Source organism: Astyanax mexicanus, chromosome 22, assembly GCF_023375975.1.
Source record: "Astyanax mexicanus isolate ESR-SI-001 chromosome 22, AstMex3_surface, whole genome shotgun sequence".
Taxonomy (NCBI): domain Eukaryota; kingdom Metazoa; phylum Chordata; class Actinopteri; order Characiformes; family Acestrorhamphidae; genus Astyanax; species Astyanax mexicanus.
This window is the reverse complement of record NC_064429.1, coordinates 3,440,439-3,466,154: the sequence shown is the minus strand read 5'-3', so window position 1 is coordinate 3,466,154 and position 25,716 is coordinate 3,440,439. Positions and strand designations below refer to the sequence as shown.

The following is a 25,716-nucleotide window of genomic DNA, read 5'->3' as shown; positions in this document are numbered from 1 at the left end:
TTGACTGCTAGACATGCCTCTATAACACATGAAGACATTTTGCCCAGTTGACAAATGTAATCGGACTAAGAGAAGCAAGGCCTTATCATTTTCACAAAGCAGAGAACCCAAACAGACCCACAAAATAAAAAACTATTTTAGACAGAAACGTATTGAATTTATTCTTGTGTTATTGCAGTCATGATTTTGTCTTTGTATTTATACACTGCAGCGTATAAAATAGGAATAACTTTGAATAAACAAGTATTAGGTATGTTACAGATTAAGTGCACCAAATAGTACATCTTTGTGGGGCTGTCCTATAAAAGTGCAAGGTGAGCTGGTATTGTATAAAAATAGACCTCAAATTAGATCATGATTCCGAGCATCTCCACACACAGGTTCATTGGTCACCATCACCAAGTTACGTCATCATAAGAAAGGAATATCATCATATATATTATTATTCATATTATGTGAGCTAGTTTAATAAGTATAATAGTGATAATGATAATATAGTACCAGTCAAAAGTTTGGACACTATATTAAACGTCACTGAATATTTGTATTCAAATTTACAATGTACTGTATTTTTTGTACTATAAGGCACACTTAAAAAACTTTAATTTTCCCTAACCCTTGCTCGCACTGCTGAAGCAGCATTAGCTGCTTACTGCGCTAAGCGTTAGCTCTGTTCAAGATGCACGAAAACTGTGATTAAAAGCCATGTTTATTCCAGCAATTATTGATTTCTGAACTCTTAAAACTTTATGAATATGAACTTGTTTTCTTTGCATTATTTGAGGTCTGAAAGCTCTGCCTCTTTTTTGTTATTTCAGCCATTTCTCATTTTCTGCACATAAATGCTTTAAATTACAATATTTTTATTTGTAATTTGGGAGAAATTTATTTTATAAACCTATAAATAGCAAAACTTTTTTTTTTTTTTTTTTTTTTTTTAGAATTACAGCTTTGTTTACTTAGCTTGGCCACCACCCATCCTTACTAGTGTCACATAATGCGCCTTACAATCTGGTGCACCTTTTGTATGAAAATAGGCCAGAAAATAGACATTTATTGATAGCGTACCTATTAATCCGGAGTGCCTTATTGTGTAATAAATACGATAAAGAAAACACACACTGAATGAGATGAGTGTCCAAACTTTTGACTGGTACTGTATATTCCAACAAAATAAAGTGAATTAAGATTGTATTTATAACACTGATACACTGGAAGAAAGATGCTGTTCATATTACGAGGTAAGTAAATGCTTGGCTCTTAAAAAACTCACCAGTGTGTGTGCTTGTGTTTTAGTGTATGTACTCACCTGCATGTTTGTGATGGGGGTGTGGCCTCTGACCCTGTGCACTGCTGCCCTGCTGTAGGAACAGTGCTGCCCCCTTTACCATGAAGAAACTCTCACTCAGACTGAAACACAGAAAGAGAGAGAGAGAGAGCTTCAGTATACTGAAACAGGCAAACAGGTCCAACACACAGAACAATAATACGTTAGGGCAGGTTACTGTCGCCCATTAAACAACAGAAGAAGAAAGAGAACTGGTGTTGTGCCGGAAACTATTTCTTCTTTGCATATATATATGTGTTAAGCAGCAGTATAGATTCAACAGATTATGCTAGTATTCCTGTATCAACCGTAGTTTCCGGGATATATGCTACTTGTTTTACACACTGCAGCTTCAAAAGTGCTTAAATCACCCAAATAAACAGTTTTCAAGAGAGATCAGTGTGTAGCTTAATCCAGGGCTAGTCAGGACAACAAAGTATTTGCAAATACTCTACATCAGCTTGAATTACGCATTTAAAGTGGCACATCCACTGTTCAGAGGTCCACTGCGCTGCAGCTCAGTTTCAGGGTGTTGGCAATTTTCTTGTAGCTTTGGCCATCTTCAAGTAGCGCAACAATTCGTCTTTTAAAATCTTTAGAGAGTTCTTTGCCATGAGGTGCCATGTTGGAACTTCAGTCAGTGACCAATTTTGTAGTACAGCTCTCACACTCTCATACTGAACACACCTGCTCCCAATGCACACCTGAGACCTAGTAACACCAACGGGTCACGTGACATTTTGAAGGGAAAATGACAAGTAGTGCTCAATTTGGACATTTAGGGGTGTAGTCTCTTAGGGGTGTACTCACTTTTGTTGCTGCTGGTTTGGACATTAATGGCTGTATATTGAGTTATTTTGAGGGAAGAATAAATTTACACTGTTATATAAGCTGCACTTTACTTTTCATTTTGTGTCATTTTGTCAGTGTTTTCCCATGAAAAAGTATCCTTAAATATCTGAAGAAATGTGAAGGATGTACTCATTTTTGTGACACACTGTATATTTGATCTTAATATGGTTTATATAAAACACAGAGACAGTCCTCCTGCATCAGTAAAAGGTTACTTTTGCTTTATTCATGACTGGAATTGTTTGTTTTCGCACAACAACTAAAGTATAGCACCGGAACACCGCCGAAACCAACACCCATTCTCCTGCCACGAGGGCTATGGTGCTGAAACCGAAGTGCAATATAGGCTAGGATACCAGTAGTGATGCCTCTATGGCAAAATCTGCACACTGTAATATCTAACTCTAACACTAGAGCATTCATGAGCAGCAGGTTATAAATGTAACAGATGATAATCACAGCAGCCCTGTAACAGTTTATGAGCGGAAAATGCTAATTTCCCTCCGAGGTTCTTAAACCGGCAGCCCAATAAATAATCTACTTTTCCCTTTTAATATTATGAATTTACTCTGGGCACTGTTGCAGCACTGTTCGTGATACGTAACGTTATTTGTGTACATAGCCTGTTTAATAAAAATGCAGCTTATAGTCAGGTACAGCCAATATGAGTAACATTTTTTTAATTAGTGGGTGCGGCTTACATTCAGGTGCGCTCAATAGCCCGAAAATTACACTACTATAACTGTAGATTAACCCTTATTTACAAACAGAAATAAAAAGAATCTTTTACTCCATTCTGCTGCAAAATTAAAACAAACCGGGCTGAATGTGAACAATGTACCGTATTTTTCGGACTATAAGGCGCACCGTATTATAAGGCGCACGATGAGTGAACGGTCTATTTTTAGTGTTAGTCCATACACAAGGCGCACTGGATTATAAGGCGCACTAAATGAAACTTTATTTATATCAGTAACAATAACTCTGAGCAATAAATCCTTCACAATATCTGTGAAAAATAACAACATCTCTGAGCAATAAATCAACAAGCACAGCAAGTAACTTACGTATTACTCCGCGACGCTCCTGACAACGGTAGCCGCAACGCTCCGACAGACCATAATATTATGTTGAAGCACAGCAAGTACGTATTACTCCGCGACGCTCCTGACAACGGTAGCCGCAACGCTCCGACAGACCATAATATTATGTTGAAGCACAGCAAGTACCGCATTACTCCGCGAGGCTTCTGACAACGGTAGCCGCAACGCTCCGACAGACCATAATATTATGTTGAAGCACAGCCAGTACGTATTACTCCGCGACGCTCCTGACAACGGTAGCCGCAACGCTCCGACAGACCATAATATTATGTTGAAGCACAGCAAGTACCGCATTACTCCGCGAGGCTTCTGACTATAATAGCGTGTTGTGCCGAATTCGGTGAATAAAACGGTTTTAAAACAGAGATAAAGATTGGATAAGTTTCATTTCTGGATGAAGTGATTTCCAGCGCTGTTTGGATATAACTGTGGATTACAGGAGACTGGATTGATGGATTCTCTTTAGTCTGGACGCGTTTTGAAGGTAGGACCTGTGGCTGAGCGCGGGTGTGTGTTCGGGGGGTGGCGGCAGTGACCGGAGGTTACCCCAGGACAAAAGGAGAGCCTTTTATTACTGGAAACATGCGCTCTGACGCAGCTCTAATTCATGAAACATACATCCTACAGTAAAAGCACAGTTCTGGAATCCAGAGAGCCAGACGGTTCGAATGGTGTATGACATGACCGCATTCGATGAAATATGGACGAACGATAAACGCAAATATGAGAGTTATGAATTATTAAAATCATAACCAAGGCATATTTCGCCCTAAATGTTTATTTTCTGAAAGGATATTCCGCTAAATAGGCTAAATAGCTCAAAAGCAGAGATTCTAAGCTTTAAAAGGGTATATTGGATGTCTATATTGAACCTGTAACTGTTCATAACTATTCAGAAACACAGCCAGTTATGAAATATTAAATATTTCTGGCCCGCCGGTGGGCCAGCGCGTGTTAAGAGGTTAACTTTACTTAGAAGTGGGCGCTAAAAAGAAACAGTTTGTGCTATTACCCCAGAACGGGTGGAAAGGAAAGTTTACCGGCACCTTGTTCTGGCCACGGAGCTACAGTCGAGGTCAGTAAACACAAGCAAAATCCATACACAAGGCGCACTGCATTATAAGGCGCAATGACGATTTTTGGGAAAAAATAAGTATTTTAAGTGCGCCTTATAGCCCGAAAAATACGGTAACAAAAATATCATTGCTGTCCAATGAAAAACAAGTATCTCCAAAAGAGTAACTTTACAGAAGAGAGGTACAAACCTTCATTACTTTCAATGGAAGTTAAGGTAAAAACAGTTCATTTCAGATCATTTTTGAGAATTTCTACTGGTATATTCATCATGATATTTTGACGCAGTGTGAGGGACAGTTTATGTGTTCAAATTTTGTGGTAATCTAAAAATTTACAAAAATTGAGATACTTGTTTTTCATTGGACAGAAACAATATGAACCTGGGTTGAGACTCTGGTTTTAGAGGTGTGAAAACACCCTGAATAACAAGCAAAATATCCAACACTAAAGCTTAACACAACTAAATATACAAAGCTGGCAATAAAAAGGTCCAACCTGCTGACCAGGCTTTAAGACGGGGGGAATCCCATGCAGTGACTCAGTGTTTGGTAAGAGCGTTGAGCTGGGTTTAATTATCTCCTGTAAGCCACGCTGGTTTGGGACAGTGATCCCAACGGGAGCCAGTCCCCGGAGCCAAAGTGGCAGAGAGTTGTCAGGAAGGTTACGCAAGCCGTCTCACCTGTGCTGTGCTGTCTGCTCATGACAGCTTCACTGAATCTGCAATTACTGTTCATTTTTCAGAAAGAAAGTTTGGTTGACTTTTAAACAAACACAAAAGCAGGTGGGGTGATGGAACATCACGTCAGCTTTAACAGGCTTCCAACTAACAAGGCCCTATTCAACGTTTCTGAAGAAGAAGAAAAAAAGAAAAAGCTCTGGAAAAGACGACCACAACGGATACAAAAACAAAACGCATATGAAGAAAGCATCTCAGTAATAGCTAAACACAGGCCAGTATAACCTGTATAACACTTAAAAATGGTATAACAGGACTTTTTTTTTAATTTCAGATCATTTTAAACTCTAGTGTTTGACCCTGTACACGTAAGACCCTGTGCATAAGCCCACACTTCAGTTTTACTTATGTAACTATAGTATTATCATTATTACTATTAGTTTAATAGGCCCTACAATAGAACCCTGGGGAACTCCACAATTCCCAATAGTTTCTGTATTAGGATTATTAGCTAAATAATTAGCCCAGGGTTTAATGGGACACTATGCTGAAACCATACCTCACTACATTGTCTCACACTCCTGTTATTTCTTTAAATATATATATATATATATATATATATATATATATATATATATATATATATATATATATATATTTATATATGGATGGATAGATGGATTCCAGAGGGAAATTCTGGACCTCCAGTAGCAGCAGGTATGCATAGCACACAGAAGTTACAATAAAGGTTAAGATAATATGATACAGATAAAACATACAATAAAAATAAAGTATAAAAGCACAGTCTTTTTAGTGTGTGTGTGTAATGGAGGTAGTGCAGTTCACACAATAAAACAACAATTAACACCAGTTGTTAACACCATGTGCTTATTGAAAAAATTAATGATGTTGGATATATATAATGTTCAAGTACGCAGATCTATAATAAATTAGTAGTGGAAATCTGTAAAGATACAACTATTAGTGCAGAATATATTTTATAAAACTATAAAAATATAATATAAATATTTTTATGACATAAAAATATTATAAATAGGGCACCTCAGAGGGTGTGTCCACTGACTGACCACAGTGGCCGGAATTAAAAAGTTACACAGAGTCTTTAGTTTGCTGGACTAGGAGATTACCTAGGAGATTTAGATGCCAACACGGAGGTGCATTAGCTTGCTGCAGTTGTTGTTTCAAAAAAAAAAAAAAAACCCATACAAAAAACATTGTTGGGTAAAGTGTTGGGTTGAGATACGTGGTCAGCATGGTCTCTACACATTACATAAAGAGCTGGTGTGGGGAAAACACTTGGCGGCTACAAATGGTGCTGCAGCGGCGACTCCAGGTGCTGCAATAGTGCTAATATTATATGATGGAGCAGATTTTTTTTTTTTATAAAATATGAAAAGACTTTAATTATTTTATGTGACCCACTGGGAGGGGGGTTGTATTAAATAAACTGTTATTTCAGTAAAATACATCTGGCATAATTTGATGTAGTATATGGCTAGAGCATTTCATAGTGTCACTTTTACTGTGCTCATATATGGGCAGAATACAGGGCTGGGTTAGACTGAAGCTGGCGAAGAGTTTACAATAACAGATTCCGCCAAATTTGAAAAATTCTAAAAATTGATTTTATAAGACTGAATTCAGATGTGATTTTAAGGTCTTTTAATGTCTTAGCGCACCAGAGTCTGCAGACTACAGTCAGTTAGCACAGACTCACCACAACAGGAAATTAGGGTTAAAATCTGGCTAAAAGTCATGTAGTGTATCTCCAGCTTTAGCCAGTATTGTACCGCAGGGACACTTGTTACTGTATGACTTTATATAATGTTTGTTTTGGTAAATTTTTCCCTGAAATGCAGATCATCAACAGTACTACTTCCATAACTTCCATAAGTAATAGTGGTAATTTTTTTTTTTTTTTTCTTCCCAGGTTTATTTAGTATTTTTATCATGTAATTATACAGAACAAAATCCAATCCAGTCAAACAGAACTAAGCAGAACTCGGGGGAAAAAAACAGCAAAAAAAGGATAGCTAAGACATATAGTATCCTAAAAAAGAGAAAAAAAGAGAAACATATATAACATAATAGAAAGAAAAGAAGGAAAAAAAAAAAAAAAAAAAAAAAACACAATTATAAATATAGTAAATAAATAGTAAACAGATTACTCAGGAATATCAAAGGATTGTAAGCTTTTCACATATGCAAAGAAAGGTTCCCACATTTTCTTATAAGTGCTCAAAGAACCTCTAATGGTGTACCTAATTTTCTCCATTTTAACACATCTCAATATTTCCATAATCCACTGAGAGTGTGAGGGTGGGGAAGAGGATTTCCACCTCAGTAAAATTAAACGCCTCGCCATAAGTGTAGTAAATGCAATAAAGTCTGCTTTATACTTTGAGAGTGAAATATCTATAGGGGGAACACCAAAAAGAGCAATTATTGCATTAAGGTCAAGGGGAGTCTTAGTACAAATGGAAATAGTTTTAAAGATTTCTGACCAGTATTTATGAAGTAATGGGCATGACCAAAACATATGTACATGTGTGGCTGGGGCTTGGTGACAACGATCACATGAAGAATCAACATCAAAAAATTTTGCTAATCTGACTTTAGTAAAATGAATTCTATGTACAATTTTACACTGAATCAGCCCATGCCTTGCGCAAATAGATGAGGAATGAATGCGACGTAAAATAATCTCCCAAGTCTCAGTTGAGATCTCACTCCCCAACTCCCCCTCCCACTGTCTTTTAATGGAAAGAAGTGTACTGGGACATAAAGAATGGATTAAATTATATAATGTGGAAATAAGTCCACTGGCTGTTGATAGGGGAGTTACAAAACTATCTAAAGAAGTAGTGTTTGGGAGGTTAGGAAAGATGGGATTTACACTGCGAGCAAAACTACGAATCTGAAGGTATCTAAAGAAGTCCCGTCTGGGGAGAGTATACCTCTCTGAGAGCTGTTGAAAAGATGCAAAAATATTGTCAATATATAGGTCTTTCAGAGTGTTGATGCCAAGAGTGGACCATGAACCAAACGTGCCATCCATTAAAGAGGGGCTAAAAATTGGGCTTGGTGTTATAGGGGTAAGAGATGAAACAGTTTTCAAATTAAAGTGGCGTCTGAATTGGTTCCAAATTCTGAGTGTAGACTTGACAATAACATTTTCCAATTTAAGTGAAGAAAATGAGTCTAAGGGGGCGTGAATAAGGGAAGTTAATGAGGCAGGTCTAGAGGAGGAAGCCTCCATATTTAACCACGATGGGCAACTTGGTGATTTCTCCAGTTTAATCCAGTATTGTAAAATTCTAAGATTGGCTGCCCAATAATAAAATTTAAAGTTGGGCAAAGCCAAGCCTCCAAGAAGTTTAGGTCTTTGTAGTAAAGCCTTACTCAATCTAGCAGTCTTTTTGTTCCAAATAAATTGTGACACCATGCCATCTAATCTGCGAAAGAAGGACAGAGGCAGAAAAATAGGTAGGCATTGGAAGAGGTATAACAATTTTGGCAAAGAGTTCATCTTTACCGAATTAACCCGTGCTGCAAGAGATAGGGGTAATAGTGACCAACGCTCAAAATCCTCTTTTAATCGGGTCAACACTGGGTCATAGTTAGAACTATACAGTTTTTCAAACTTATCTGTAATTTTAATGCCAAGATATGTAAAATTATGTAAAGCCACTTTAAATGGAAAATTTTGCAATGGATACTCACGGGCTGCATTATTTAGTGGAAACAATTCACTTTTATCTAGATTAAGTTTGTATCCTGAAATTTTACCGAATGAAGAGAAAACATCAATCACTGTAGGAATAGACACAGATATATTAGATAAATACAGAACAAGATCGTCTGCATAAAGAGAAAGCTTATGCTCAACCCCATCCCTAATTACTCCTGTTATGGAAGAATTTGATCGAAGTGCAATGGCTAGTGGCTCGATCGCAATAGCAAACAATAGAGGACTCAAATTGCAGCCCTGACGTGTAGAGCGATGCAGAGGAAATTGTTCTGAATAAGTGTTATTGGTTCTGACAGAAGCTGTAGGGTTAGTATAAAGCAATTTTACCCAGGTAATAAATTTTTTGCCAAATCCAAACTTTTCCAAAGTGTAAAAAAGATATTGCCATTCCACACGATCAAATGCTTTTTCTGCATCTAATAAAATTATAGCTTCTGGAGTGTTACAGGAAGTCGAATTATAAACTATGTTAAGAAGTCGTCTAATATTGAAAAAGGAGTGTCTATTTTGGATAAATCCTGTCTGGTCTGGGGAGACTATAGATGGAAGTACTGATTCCAAACGTGTGGCTAATAATTTTGATAAAAGTTTTAGATCGACAGATAATAAGCTAATGGGACGATAGCTAGCACAGGATAATGGATCTTTGTTTTTCTTTAAAATAAGTGAAATAGAGGCCTGTGTAAGTGTTGAGGGTAGTTTTGATAAGATAAATGATTCATTATACATGTCAATCAGGATGGGTGCTAATTTATCAATGAACGTACGGTAAAATTCAACTGGATAGCCATCCAGTCCTGGGCATTTTCCTGATTGCATAGAATAAACGACTTTCTTAAGCTCATCTACAGATATCTCCGCATCTAACTCCTCTATTAAGTCAGGGTCCACTCCTGGCATCTTTAACAAATCAAAAAAGTCATCCATAAGTGAAGAAAGACTGGTGGTCTGCTCAGACGTATACAAGGACATATAAAATTGCTTAAATTGTTCATTAATTTGTATAAGGTCATTTGTTTCACCAGATTGAGTTTGGATCTGTAGAATCTGATGGGCAGCGCAGGACTGTCGCAGCTGATGAGCTAATAGTTTACCTGCTTTGTCCCCTTGTTCATAGAAGGTATGCCTAGATTTGAGTAGCAGGTTTTCTACATGAGCTGTAGAGAGGACATCAAATTCTGCCTGAAGAGTGAGACGCTCCTTAAATATATCGGAGGATGGAGAATGAGCATAAGCACTATCTAGCCGAGCAATTTGTTTAGTCAGTGTGGACAGTTTCTCCTTCCTAAGCTTTTCGCTGTATGCAGTATATGAAATTATCTGACCTCTTAAGAATGCTTTTAGTGTCTCCCACAATAATGATGGTGAGATTCCAGGCGTTCTATTAGTATCAAGGAAAAAATCTATTTCTCGAGAAATAAAGTTAACAAATTCCACATCAGATAATAGATTAATGCTAAATCGCCATGGAGGGCGTGTGCTATCTCTGTGCTTCATACATAGATCCATTATAACTGGGGCATGGTCTGAAATTACAATAGCATCATAAGAACAAGAACGTACAGATGGAATTAATCGATTGTCAATCAAAAAATAGTCGATACGTGTAAAAGTGTGATGAACTTGGGAGAAGAAAGAATACTCTCTCCCAGACGGGTGAAAAAGACGCCATGGATCAGATATGGAAAATTCCTTCATAAAGGATGAAATAATCTTTGCAGATCTCAGAGGTGTTCGAATTTTGGTGGAAGAGCGATCTAATGAGGGGTTGAGCCAGCAATTAAAATCCCCTCCAAGTATGAGAAGGTGTGAAGAAATATCAGGTAATTTGGAAAATAAAAACTGGAAAAAGTTCTCATTGTCCCAGTTGGGACCATAAATGTTGGCAAGCACTACAGGAGTGCCATGAAGTTGTCCCGTAATAACTACGTATCTCCCATTTGGATCTGTAAGAACATTAGTACAAATAAAATTAACCTTTTTGTGAATTAAAATTGCAACTCCCCTAGATTTACTCTGAAATGAAGAGTGATACACCTGGCTAACCCACCTTGTTCGCAGTTTGGCCTGATCAGACAATCTAAGATGTGTCTCCTGAAGGTAAACAATGTGTGCATTTAAGTGCTGAAGATGATGGAGCACTTTACTGCGTTTCACTGGTTGATTTAAACCTTTACAGTTCCAGCTACAGAATTTAAGTATACCCACCCCTGCTCGAGTTATATTAGGTTGAGCCATATATCAGATACAGAGGTACATAAAAGAATATCCTGGTATGAGAATGTACATACAGAAAACAAATACAAAATGTACATGCCAAACAAAAAACAAAAAAAAAAAAAAAAAAAAAAAAGGGGGAGAAAAAAATAAATAAATAAATAAATAAATAAATAAATAAATAAATAAAAAATACCCTCCCTCTCCCTTGCTGAAGCGCTTCCCCAAATGAAACGCGCGCAGAACCCATTTTGAAACTTAAAAACTAACCTCCTTCTATCCATTCCAGTAGTAATGCTCCGTGAGATAAAAGTAATGAAATGAAAAACTATTAAATCCAGCACAACGTTTTAGATGAGAACGGCAATCACAACATAAAGAACACTAGCCATATCTTTCCAGAGAGTACCATTGGTTTAGTAACACTGGTGTCCAGAACGGACTGCATACCTAACGAGTCCAGCAAGGCATCTCTTGGAAAATAACCTGCACCTACGCAAGAGTATTTATTTCTTAATACTTGCGTTCACAAAGTCCAGTGCCGTTTCTGGGCTGTCAAACGTGTTGGTGGTTCCATCTGGCAGGGTAATTTTCAAGACAGCAGGGAACAACAGCCCGAACTTGAAACCAGGGCAGGTACGCAGCTGACGTTTCACAGGTGTAAATGCCGCTCTCTTCTTTGCCACAGAGGTAGTATAATCCGCGAAGATGAAGATTCTCTTGCCTTGGTAGTTTAGCGGGGATGCCCGGGAAATCTCACTTGCGCGGCGTAGAATTTCATTTCTCACATGAAAGAAATTAACTCTAATGACAAGGGGCCGAGGCGCATCTCCCTCTTTGGGTCTGACACGCAGTGTGCGATGTGCTCTGTCGAGTAGTGGCACCTCATCCATGTTTAGGAGATCTTTTAACAATTGTGCAACAAATGTAGTAGGACTATGAGCCTCTAGCCCTTCCTGAAGCCCTACTAGTCGAATATTATTTCTTCTGGATCTTCCCTCCAGATCCTCACATTTATCCATCAGCAGGCTCACCTGGCTCTTCAGCACGTTTACAGCTGATTCCAATCCCGTCAGCTGATCACTGTGCTCCGTGCACGCATTTTCCAGCTCGCGGATGGTCTGGTCGTGGGCGCTGATTTTTTGTACTAGAGGTTCTAAAGCGTTCTTCATCTCTTTTTGAACGGAAGAAATTTCCCCTCTAAGTTCTGTTGCCAAAGAGTCAATTTTCCCACAGATGTCATCTTTTAGTGAGTTTAGCATACCCTGTAACAGGTCAACATCCGTGCTGCTAACGGTGTTAGCCACGCTAGCGCCGGATTCTGGCAGCTGAGGCAGATCAAGTGAGTGCGAGGCTTTACTGCGGCCTGCGCGCGCGGAGTCAGTTTTTTGCTTGGACGTTGACATACTTTCTCTAGGGTCGAGAGAAGCGTGCCAAAACCGACTCTGATAACTTCCTTACCGACCACCAGACACAGTTTGTTGACAAAGTTGTGTTAGAAAATCAATATTCACCGAAGTCTCACGGAGCTGCGAGGAAACACGTCCTACATGTTGAACACCTAGGCCACGCCCCCCCGTAATAGTGGTAATTTAATAGAAACTAACTTTTTCAGACTTTTTTTTTTTAGTAATCGAACTACAATCAACTGCCACTTTTAAATGAATCTGAAGATAATCTTTTCATTTACATTTAAGGTATTTAGCAGACGCCCTTATCCAGAGCGACTTACAACAGTGCTTCGATGTTTCTTCAAATATCCAAAGCTAGTTTGTAGACTAGGATCAAGAGATACACAAAGCTTGATCATGTTTAGAACCCTAGGAACCTTTTTTTTCCTTTTTTTTTATTAGTCTAGGAACTCTTTAAAAAGATGTCGATGTTTGAAGACCGTGAGTGACTCTGCTGTTCTGACAACCAGTGGAAGTTCATTCCACCACCCTGGTGCAGCTCAGAGAAGAGTCTGGATGTCTGTTTTCTGTTGGTTTTGAGGGATGGAGGTTGGAGCCGAGCCGTACTGGAAGCTCTAAGAGCTCTTGGTGCAGATCTGGCTTTGACCATCATCGCCATCAAGTATGAAGGAGCTGGTCTGTTTTTTGCCTTGTAGGCCAGCGTCAGGGTTTTGAATCGGATGCGGGCGGCAACAGGGAGCCAGTGAAGGGAACGCAGCAAAGGAGTCACATGACTGAACTTCGGAAGATTGAAGAGTCGTGCTGCCGCTGATTCTGAATTAATTGTTTTTTAATTGCTTTTCCATCCTTTTACCAATAGTGTGGCATATTGGCAAAAACATCCAAAACATATCTTGACATAGGGGTTACTATTCACTATATCACAATATTTTGTAATACTCTAAGCAACGCAATTTATTGTGATTGTAAAAAAAAAAGGATAGTATAAAACTAATATTATAAAAATCAATGTAATATTTATAAGATCAGAAAAAAATGTACTTCAACACTGGTATCTAGTGGGCGAGGTCTGAACACAACAAAAAATGTAACCACTTCCTGACCCTGATCTTTACATCAAATCAATACTGTGTTTTAGAAAATCGATACAGTACTGCAAAACAGAATACTGTAAAACTTCGATATACTTCCACAATACTTCACTGAGAAGCTGAGGTTTAAATTCAGGTCCTACTTCAGATCTTTGGTTCACTATGGCTTTGAAAGACATTATGCAAACCTAAAACCTAAGGCTAGTTTAGAAAGAGTTAAACAAAGCAGAACACTTGAGGAACCCACATGACCGGAACCCCAGATCAAGTCGAGTCAAGTCTTTTCACAGAGGGACGGAGTAGCTGAAATATTTGGGGGGTGGTCCAGTTGAGGTTGTGTCCCTGCGCTGACTCACTCTGCTTGATTTGTTGGGCATTATCTCGCTCTGACTGGACTTCCTGTGTCCAACGTCCTGAGTAACATTTGTCACGCCTACCAGGAACAGATAAAGGGACAACAACAGTAGTGGCTTTGTTCTTCCTCCTCTCTCCTCACTTTTCTCACCCCCTACTCTCTCTCTCTCTCCTTCTCTCTTTATCAATCTATCTATAGCTCACTTTCTCTTTCTCGCCTAGCTCTTTCTCTTCCTCTCTCCCCCTCTGCTCCTGTTCCTCACTGGCTCCAGAGACAGAGTTGATCTGTGTAAAGGAAGTGGGGGTGTCTGAGGATTATGGTGGCTTTTGTTTCACTCCTCTTCTCTTGTCTTTTCTTTCTTTTTTCCTCTGTCCAGTTCTACTGACAAAATACTCCAGGTCGAAGAGTAAGGTATATACTCTTACTGTAAAAAAAAAAAAAGTCCTGAAAAAATTAAATTAGTTAACTGCCAGCAGAAACTGGTAGCTTGCTTTCATAACCTACAACACAGGAGCCAGGCAGTCAACCATTATATATATATATATATACAGGGGTTGGACAATGAAACTGAAACACCTGTCGTCATTTTAGTGTGGGAGGTTTCATGGCTAAATTGGAGCAGCCTGGTGGCCAATCTTCATTAATTACACATTATTGCACCAGTAAGAGCAGAGTGTGAAGGTTCAATTAGCAGGGTAAGAGCACAGTTCTGCTCAAAATATTGCAATGCACGCAACATTATGGGAGACATACCAGAGTTCAAAAGAGGACAAATTGTTGGTGCACGTCTTGCTGGAGTATCTGTGACCAAGACAGCAAGTCTTTGTGATGCATCAAGAGCCACGGTATCCAGGGTAATGTCAGCATAACACCAAGAAGAACCAACCACATCCAACAGGATTAACTGTGGACGCTGTAAGAGGAAGCTGTCTGAAAGGGATGTTCGGGTTAAACCACGGCTGATCAAATCACGGCAGAATTCAATGTTCACCTCAACTCTTCTGTTTGCACCAGAACTGTCCGTCACCACAATCAATTATTGTGCTCTAAAAGCAGGTGTTTCAGTTTCATTGTCCAACACCTGTAAAACTAAATACCCTAAGGAAGTAGCCCTGGTTAGACAATAAGGGTGGGCGATATGGCCCTTAAATAATATCACAATATTTTCACGATAACGATACTCTTGGCGATATAACAAAACACTGAATTAAAATTACATTTTATAATTGCATACAATATGATATGGCACACTCCTAACTGACGTATTAAAAAATACAAAACTTTTATCAGATTTGTAACAGAAGTCAATGCTCTAGAATGTCATGATTTTAACAATGCACTTCAAATATCTCCATATACCCAGGATTAAAGTAAAATAAATGATACTGGACAGATATAATCTGTCTCTAGTAGATATATAATGGGAAATGAGAACAGTGTGAATTTCCCTTTCTTAAAAATAGCAAAAACATACACTCTAAAAAGTGATTTTGCATTTTAGTTAGAAGACCTAACCTGCCAACACAACTATACCAACTTTAACAGTACCAACGTTTAGTATATAACATGTGTAAATGCTCTTCCTACACTGTTCGTTTATACAGCTTTCCCATAGGCTCCTGGCACCATATATTTGCATATTGTGTGTGGCCACTACCTTACCATTTTTGTGTTGTCTGTTGCCCAAAGCTACATTATCTTAGGCATACATTAGTGTTATATATGTAGTGATTGTCAGGTTTCAGTGTTTTAGGTTGTAAGAATAAGCTACCGTCATTCTGTGGTTCTAGTTGTCACAGTATGTTGGCTTGGAGCTACAATGTTTATTGTTGTGCTGCTGCAGTTTTATGTTGTCAGTATTGGCAGTTTTTTTATAAATATGTTGTGAATACTAATGTATATACATATATTTAAATAAACCTGTTGAGTTAATTAAACTATAGTTGTGTAAACAAAACTCAGTTATCATCTAGCTTTGACTCTGTTTGTTGAATGAACTTAAACTTTTATATATTTACACTTTAACGGGGTCAAAGCAAAATGATAACTTGACTTGAGTTAAGTTGAGCCAATAACTATTTTTTTCAGTGTTGTACCTAGATGTGATAATTTCAGGGTGGGTGATATTTCAGGGTATAATATTGTTCACGATATTAAAAAATGCTGGTGATATTATTGCGTATGATACAATATGGCACACACATACTAGACAGGAGTACACGCTGATGGTTAATGAGGGTCAGAGACCATTAAGGAAGTACTTTTTGTGTATTGAGTAAAAAAGTAAGAGAGCTTATTAAACTTCCAGTGGAGTAAAACTATATCAGTTCCATACAGCGCTGTTTGAGAAAAATAAATAAATAAAAGACTACAGCAGAGAGAGAGACAGAAAGAGAGAGAGACAGAAAGAGAGAGAGTGAGAGTGTGTGTGAGAGAGAGAGAGAGAGAGAGAGAGAGAGAGAGAGAGAGGTAAATCAAATAACCTGCACTCCCTGTCCTGAGGTGTATAATTAAGTGAAGTTTCGAGGCTTCCGAAAGTAAGATCCTGAGTGAAAGGAGTTTTTGTCTGCACTGATCCACCAGGATTAACTCTGAGTTTACCAACACAGCGCACAGCAAACGCACGTAAGCCACGCTCTACAATCACACAGTTGGCAGATGAAGCATCCGCTGTGGCTGTGCTAAAATCCTGCCAGTAGAAACAATGCCTGGAGGGGTTAACTGTTACCAGTCCAGGCTGCACGCTCCTGTGGGACATGTGTGGAAGATGGGCTGGGTGAGATCAGGTGGGCTCTGAGTGAGTGTGTACTGCACATGTACGGGTTGTTACTGAGACCCGGTTGGGCTTCCCAGAGAGGAAGGCATTGTTTGGTGGGCACTGATCCAACTTAGGCTGCGCTGCGTTCAAAAACACGGACACTGCAATATTTGTTTGTGCTGCAAATATTACAATGGAATACTACAAAATACAAGAATCAAAGACTCAACTAGGGCTGGATGATATGGATTAATTTAGTAACTATTATATTTAATGTCATTTGATACAGTATTTTCCCAACAATCATATTTATAATATAAAAAAATATACTATATAAAAATATAATAAATAATATTATAAAAATTATACTAAGAAGACCCACAGTATATGCTTAAGATAATTTTCCTATAACATAAAAAATTATATTTCTGCAATTGGCCTCTCTTTGTATGACTGCAAATATATTTCTTTATCTTTTTTAATGATCTGAAAATGATCCAGTCTGCAAACTAAAACCAGGATCCTTTCTGATAATTGAGTTTAGTGATTTGTGAGAAGATACTATTAGCACAATCAAGCTGATGTGTTGACTTTGTTTTAAAACAGTGATTTTATTATATTGATGCTTTATTTATGCCGAACTATACATTTTATTGTACTCTAATTTAAATTGTTTTATAATTAAAGGTTTTATCAAACTGTTTTATGAAGAACGTAATTTGATTATTTTTGACCCAAACTTCCGCTTCAATCTGCTCCCTCTCCACCAGACATGGGTCATTTGGTCTCGATCAAATATACTTCTTTTTAATTGATGCTGATAAGACGCAGCTTAATCTAATATATTAGCCATATAATATACTGCTACGAATAAACGCTGCCTCTGCTGCTCCATGCTGTTTACACATGCAGTAATGTGCAACTATTGCACATCCCATTGAAAACAAATATATAATCGCATTTTACATTTCTTACATTTATTATTTTATTTACATTTAAATATCCTCCATTAAAACTTGCGTCTTAAGAACAAGTGCGATGAATCACAGTTAATCACAGAATATTGTTGTGATTAATCTGATTTTTTAATCGACTGACACCCACCACTAATTATTACTATTATTATATTAGTGGCACGTAACAATTATATGGCACGTACCTATATATATATATATATGTATATATATTAGGGGTGGGCGATATGGGCAAAAAAAAATATCTCGATATTTTTTTGGATTTTTGCGATAACGATATTTTGACGATATTTTCCAAAAAATACAAAACTATTCTAAAAAAAGTATGTAAGGTTCAAAATATGGTAAAAAACAGGAAATTGTTTAGGCGCTTTTCAGATTTTCTATTTCTATTTTTTATTTTTAGATCCATAAAATGATATATTTATGTGGATGAAGTGTTTTAGTAGCTCTATATTCTGCTATTAGAAGTTTTAAAATCACCATGTAAAAATAAACTGCTCCCTAGATATGATAGAGATCTGAACCTGGGATGGTCCTTTCTTTCTGAAAAGGACTGGAAACTTTAGAAGAATAAAAACTATTAATTTTATAACTTATTTCGCAATAAAGAAGGTCTCTCAGCCTGTTCTCTCCCTATAGAATAGACCCACTGGAGCAGATTTTCCAGAGGGAGGGGGGAGCGCTCTCAGAGTGTCCGGTTTCAGAGCGGGCTTCACCTCTGTCCCACATAACTCGCCACCTGATTGGCTGACAGAATGTAGGGGGGCAGAGGGGGGCTCTCAGTCTGCCCAACTACCATGGTAACACGCATGCGCAGTTTGATCGCTCCAGAACAAAGGGAAAGTCTCAGAACACAGCGCTGGAGTTTCCAATAGTTTTAATCTGCGTCGGATTTATAAGAGCGCTTCTCAGACATAAATGGGGATTATTGGGGACTGGATTGATGGATTTTCTGATGGTTGGGTGGATTCTGAAGCCAGTGCTCTCAGGTAGGTGCTGATTCGCTCTGTTTGGGTGTGGGGGGTGTTCTGCAGGTACCACGGGCGGATCAAAGAGCGTGTTTTTATCACAAACCGGACCGTCTAGCGCACGCTTTCAGCTCTAAAACGAAATACAGCTAAATGTGACTGAAAAGTAGAGATTCTTAGCTTTAAAATGGCATATTGGGTGTCTATATTGAGCCTATACTTACTCAAACACAGCCAGATATGAATTATGATATTTTTCTGGCCCGCCGGCGGGACAGGGCGTGTTAATACTAGAGACCTGCGCGGGACAGCATTTCCAGTCCTGCTCCCGCAAAAAAATATGATTTTCAGTCCCACTCCCGCCCGCAATTCCCGCATGATTCCGACGTTCGCGTTACTGCTCAAGGCAGTTCTTGTCATTGGCTGGAGGAATTAAAAGTGATGTACTTAGCTGAACACATCACTAAGCTAGCTGCAATGACAAAATATTCAAATAAACAGAAATATTTAACCAAAATAACAAATAAATTCTTACACAAAACAAACTAAAAAGTAAACAATTAGAACTAAAAAAAGAAGTAACTAAACAAAACCCACCTACAGACCCAAACAAATAAACGCCACAATAAAGCAAACACAACTGAAAGCAAACACAACTGAAAGCAAACAGGGCCTGCAGGCCAAGACACAAGACACAGGCCAAGGCCCTCTCTTTAAGGAAAATAAATGAATAATAAATCGCAAAAACAAATAAAATTAGAAAACAAACAAACTAAACTAAACCCAAAATACTAACGAAACTATAATCTAACGATTTGCAAAAGATGAAAAATAAAAACGTCACACAAAAGTAGGAAAACAATAAATAAGTAAATAATAAAGTAAATAAACTGCGTCTGGACGACGACACCAAATACAATAAATCACCCAGAAACAAAGAAATAAACAAACAACAATGTAACGACTGGCAAAGCACCAGCTTAACCAGAACCAGCACAACGAAAGGAAGAGCAGCTAAGGTTAGCTTTCCGAGACTTTCCGTCTGCCTCACCCGCCCGCAATGAGCTTTCAAAATTTGCCCTGCGCTGCACTACTATGCATTGGGTCCAGCGGTGCAGGTCTCTACTTTATACACAACGCACTCTGAGTTTAGTTAATCAGTTGTTTTTACTTACATTATGTATATGTATAAATATATAAATAACAGCCTTAAAATACGATGCAGTTTATTAATTTTTGGCGATTAAAAAAAAAAAACAAAAAAAACTCGATATTACAAAATTACACATCGTCAAATCAACATTCACGATAATTTCGCAAACGATACATATCGCCCACGACTAATATATATATGTATATATTTATATATACATATATATAGGTATGTCATAAAAAATGAGAACAGGGGGCACGAATTGGTCCAGTGGTCTAAAGCGCTGCCACTATGAGCGTGAAGTCGCAGGTTTGAACCCCCAGCTCATGAAGCTTTGCCATCAAGCTGCCGGTGCTCAGAGGGAGCACAATTGGCCCTGCTCCCTCCGGGTGGGTAGATGGCGCTCTCTCTCCACACATCACTCCTAGGGTGATGTCTGCAGCACAGGGCGTCTGTGAGCTGATGTATCAGAACTGAGACGCTGCGCTTTCCTCCGAGCACGCTGGCTGCTCGGCAATGCTGCATCTGCAGCAGCTGGAAAAGAAGCGGTTGCTGACTTCACATGTATCGGAGGAAGCATGTGCTACTCTTCACCCTCCTGGTGTGTTGGGGCATCACTAGTGATAGGGGGAGTCCTAATGAGTGGGTTGGGTAATTGGCCGTGTAAATTGGAGAGAAAATGTGAAAAAAAAAAAAAAAAAGAGAACAGAATGAACCCTCTTTCTGTATTAAGCAGGTTGTAACGTGTGTGTGGTTTAATTTGACTCATGTGATGTTGCACGTTCTGTGTTATGACTATTCTGCATGAGCACACTGTGATAGTGATGTTGAAACTGAAACTGTGCAGTTTTACCTCCAGCTCACCTTAATCTCATACGGGTCCAATGTGCGGCGTATAGCCCAGATGGGGCCATGTTTAACCCCTCCTGGTCCCATCACTGAAATCCACATATGGGGCAAACATGAACCACAAGAACTGAACCTTCCCAGTTGTTCCATTTCAGCTCTCCATACAAGCCCCCAAAATGCATGTTATGAGATTGTAGCTACTTTAATACAAAACTTTTTGAGGGTTCAGATTCATTTTAAACACTTCTTTGTTCAGATAGGTCTGATCTATAATTGTAAAGAACATTCTCACATGGTTTGTCAGAACACATTTTAGTACACTTAAATTTTCCTTGTGTAAAACAAACCAAATCAAGTTGAAAACACTCATAAACTCATAAAACTCGTAAACTGACCAGATCCAGAGTAAACCAGCTACAGGTGTGAAACTAAACTAAAACTAGGTATCAGGATGGGCAACCCTAACATGCTAGTCACAATACAAAAGCCAGTTAGACAGGATATGATCTGCCACGATAGAACACACTAAATACAAGCTAACCAGTGAGACAGAACTAGACAAAAGTTTGGACACAACTTAAATTCAGTGTTTTTTTTTTATTTTATTTTAAAATGTTCTGATTATAGATTAATACTAAAGTCAGTCAAACTATAATGAAAAACATGGAATTACTTAAAAAGCAAAAACGTGTAAAACAAACCAGAATATGAGTTATGTTTTAGTATCTCCTCTTGTTTAGATTTGACAGTTTTGCACATCTCTGCTGGATTTTTTCAGTCAGTTTTATGAGGTAGAGTCACCTGGAATTCAGGCTTTCAGTTAACAGCTGTGCTGAACTCATCAAGAGTTAATTACTTAAATGTCTTGTCTCTTAATAAAGCGTTTGAGAGCATCAGTTGTAACGTTGTAAAGAGATAGAGTTACAGGTATACAGTGAATAATAGCTCTATTTGAGGAATGTTCTAATCCAGATTATGAGAAGAACTTTTCATAAAAATACTAAATTTTTATGAAATCATCAAAAATGTTATGATGAAACTGGCCCTCATCAGGACCACCCCAGGAAAGGAGGTGCAAGAGTTACCTGTGTTGTACAGGATACGTTCATCAGAGTTACCAGCCTCATAAAACTGCAAGTTAACAGCTTAACCCCAGATAAGAGCATCTAAATGCTTCTTCACAGAGTATTTTGGTTTGTTTAACACTGTTTTTAAGTTACTACATGATTCATTATGTGTTCCTTCATAGTCTGAATCACTTTAATTTTCATTTACTATGTAGGAAACTGACTGAATTAACATGCCACTCAACATTCAGATTGTCATGTTTTAAGTGCAGCAAGGAGTTAATCTGTAGGAAAATCCAGAAACAAGACAGCAGATCAAGCAGAGGTTGGAGGTTCTTTGTGAAGATTTTTAGTAAACACAATCACTATTATCACTAATTGGCTGGAGAATCAAGGTGAGGCTACTGGCTATTCCTGACAGGAATTATACATTATGTACCAGACGGGAAATTTCCAAATGAACAGATTCTGCACTGAGTTAAATATTTATAATATTTATAATATAAGCAAAGGCTGCATGAGGTCTGCTTGTTTTGTAGGTGTTTTTTTTTTTTTTTGGTGTTGTCAGTAAACAGTCTGCTGTAATTTAATGAACTTATGGTTCCTCTTGCCCTATAAACCTGCTTGACAACCCTTCACGTATTATCCTGTGTTATAAAACCTCCTGATCTGATGGACAATGTTCTAACAAATTTCTTCAGAAATTACTAGTCACATCCAGTTAGGAATAGAACTTTGTGAGGATACAGTCAGGTCTGTCGCAATAATTAAGTTATCGACTTATCGTACAATCATTTTTTACCGCAATCATTTTTGCAGATGTCAATAACAGCCATTGGGTTTCTGTGTGGTGAGTTTGTTTACTTGAGGATGAACCGGAGCTGGATTTCAGCAAGTCGCGCTGTGCTGCTCTCTCGCCGGCTCTCGACAAATCTGCCAGACAGTAACATCTATTTGTTAGGAAATGAGTGTAGTGCACACAGAGCCTAAACATCAATAAGACGGTGCCTCCACACACACACACACAGCGGAGACTGATTGTGTGGAGATGCGTTGGATGGCAAATGTATTTGAGGCTAATAGGACTTTCTCAAATCTAAACAGCTTTAGAGAAGGTTTAGAAGGTTTAGAGTAATCCAGTCCGGATGGACTTTGTTTTAAAGTTCCGCATTTTAAGCCAAATGAGCGAGGAGAACCATCAGCGTGAATGAGCTGGTATGTTTACTTTGTTTCACAACAGTGAAAACGAAGCTGAGATCTCATTTAAAGCACAAACATCCAGCCCAATTTTCCGAGCTGAATACTGAAAATAAAAATTGTTTCCCCAGAGAGATCCTGCCTCAAGCCTCACACGCCAAATATGTTACATTAAAAAATACATTTATAGCAAGAGGCTGCTCTGGGCTTCTGCGCAATCTGTGTCTTGGATCATATGAACACGCGTGTTTTTGAGCTAATTTGTTTTTTATAGCACTTACATATATGATCAGAAAAAAGAATATGCAAGTGACTTTGTGTTTTGTCCAGAGTTAAAAAAGGTTTGTTTAATATTTAGTGCAGTTTTATCAGAACCCACAGAGTCCCAGAGTGGTTGCACTTAATTTGTTTTATTTTGATTAGGATTAGGGCTGCAACGATTAGACGATACAATCGACAATGTTGATTATTTAAATTTGTCGACCACAAATTTAATTGTCGACTAATCGTTAATTTGTAACAGTACTGCATTACACAAAGTGCAATGGGAGATAAATGGGGGTAAATGGCTCACTCAACACTCAACTTGGTCTTTGTCTCCAAAAGTGCCGAAACACAACAAATTACATATTTACTCACTAAATATCAGCACTTTCCACATTTAAACAACATCCAGACATTTAAATGCCATTTAAATCTCATGTTCAGCTGTTTCTATTGTTTTAGGGACGAAGGACAGAATAATGGCAGAATTAATCGTTGACTAATCAACTAATCAAAAAAATAATCTTCAGATTAGTCGACTACCAAAATAATCATTAGTTGCAGCCCTATTTAGGATAATAATTATTTTTTATATTCGAAGCCCAATATCTGCTCTTAATAATACAAAGTTAGTTTAACTGTAAAAGGGTGTAATGTAATGCAGGGGGAAAAAAATAAAAATAATAATTTCTATAGTGGCCTGAAAATGTTGTAATCATGACAGGCCTAAATACAGTCAGGTGAGAATATAATAAAACTTTTTGAGTAGTTGGTGAAAGTTTTGGGGTACACCGGTGTTTGGTTCACAGTCTCAGAGCCACTGCAACCCTCTAACCAGGTCACATGACTAGGAAGGACAGCAGCGTAAAGTGTTGAATAAATGAGGTTTGATGGTGTAATAAATCAGAAAGTGATTCTGTCACACTGGGTCAGACTTGGCTGAGTGCACTCCAAAGCCAGCAGCCTCTGGGAAGCTGCTATCACACACCCCGCACACTACAGAGGGCTAAAAATACACTCCCTATAACAGCAAACACCAACCTCACGCCGGACTGTGTGTGTGTGTGTGTGTGTGTGCGTACAGCCCTAACAGCTCTTCTGCCTACCTGAACTGCATTCATAAGTCAAGTACACAGCTCTTACTGAACTATGGCAGCAGATGCTGGTGCTAATTACAGACGGACGAGCTGTCACTCAGCCCTATGTGTTCTGACAGATGATATTCAGCTTTATAATTCACAAAGAGGTTCTGTACTAACAATCATAACCCACTAACACGCAAACAGCTTACTGTCAGGCCTTTCCCAGCTCTGCAGTGACAGCTCAGCAAAACAACAACACGTAGGGCGCTTTACACCAAGGGCGTATCATGTGATCCGGTTAAAACGGACTCTGGTTGGTTTGTGCTCTTAGTTCGGTTTGATTAGGCAGGTATGAAATCAGTAATCACATTCGGGTGCTGACCAAAACAACTGGACTGAGACCAGCCAGAGAAGGTGATCCTGGTCTGGTCCTAAACGAACTCCGGAGCGGCTCACTTGTGGTGAGAATGTGATCCGGTCTTGATCCGACCCAGCTATCAAATATACTTCTTTTATTATATTATATAGCTAAACAACTGCTGATAAGGCACAGTTTAATCTGATGTATTAGCCAGATAACACAAATTACCACAGCTATGAACAAACACTGTCTCTGCTGCTCCATGCTGTTTACACACTAAGTGCGGTACATGCAGCATTAACTGCTCCATGCCGTGTGACTATATTTACTACATATATGTAGTTGTAGTTGAAAACACAGTTTGAAAGCGCAGCAGCATATTTTCAGTGTTCTGTGTTAAAGCAGCTTCACACTGCACAGATATACACACTGAACACAGAATCTATATTATCTATAATATTTACTTTTTCACTCCTGCCCCAGACCGCTCTGACCAATCAGAGGAGACGATATGCTGGCGTGGTTTATTGGTGCGCATTTTGGTGCATTTAGGTTTGTGCCTGTGTGAAACCAAACCAAACAGAGGGAGAAACGCTCCAAATAAACAAACTCATCAACTGATGCGGATCAAAAAAACAAACTACAGGTGTGAAAACACTCTTAAAAACGCTGCATCCTCATTATTGCAAAAATAAACAACACTGATCAAGCATTACATTATGACCACCTTGTAGTTCCATAACAGTGACACTGAGGTGTTTAAAAACTCCAGCAGCACTGCTGTATCTGATTCACTCATACAGCACAACACACAATAACACCTCAAACACCACCACCATGCTAATCAGTGCTAATCACTGCAGTGCTGAGAATAACGACCCACCACCCAAATAATAATAATAAATGCTGCTCTGTGGTGTTTTTCTCTCTTTTTGTAGGTTCTGCTTATTGAAGAACAGGGTGAACGGAGGATAACAATAAAGTTTACATAACTACATTCTGTAATTATTATAAAACTACAGATGATATGTTTAATCAGTTTACATCAGGTCTGCATGAACTGACTCGCATTAAAATAAAGCTGGTGATATTATGTAATGGCTTGCTCCTTTTTCTTAACTCATCTTTTTTTTTGGACGTCCATCACAGCATTTAAAC

At 38.4% G+C, this 25,716-nt stretch overlaps 1 protein-coding gene across 2 annotated transcripts in view; it reads right to left on the bottom strand.

Annotated features, from left to right (window-relative positions):
• ssh1a (slingshot protein phosphatase 1a) overlaps positions 1 to 25,716 on the bottom strand; it is a 94,302-nt gene that overhangs the window by 27,354 nt on the left and 41,232 nt on the right. For both annotated transcript variants that reach the window (XM_022666896.2, XM_022666897.2), the window contains one exon: positions 1,310 to 1,410. In XM_022666896.2, coding sequence (XP_022522617.2) covers positions 1,310 to 1,410 — 101 coding nt within the window. The remainder of the gene's footprint in view (positions 1 to 1,309; positions 1,411 to 25,716) is intronic.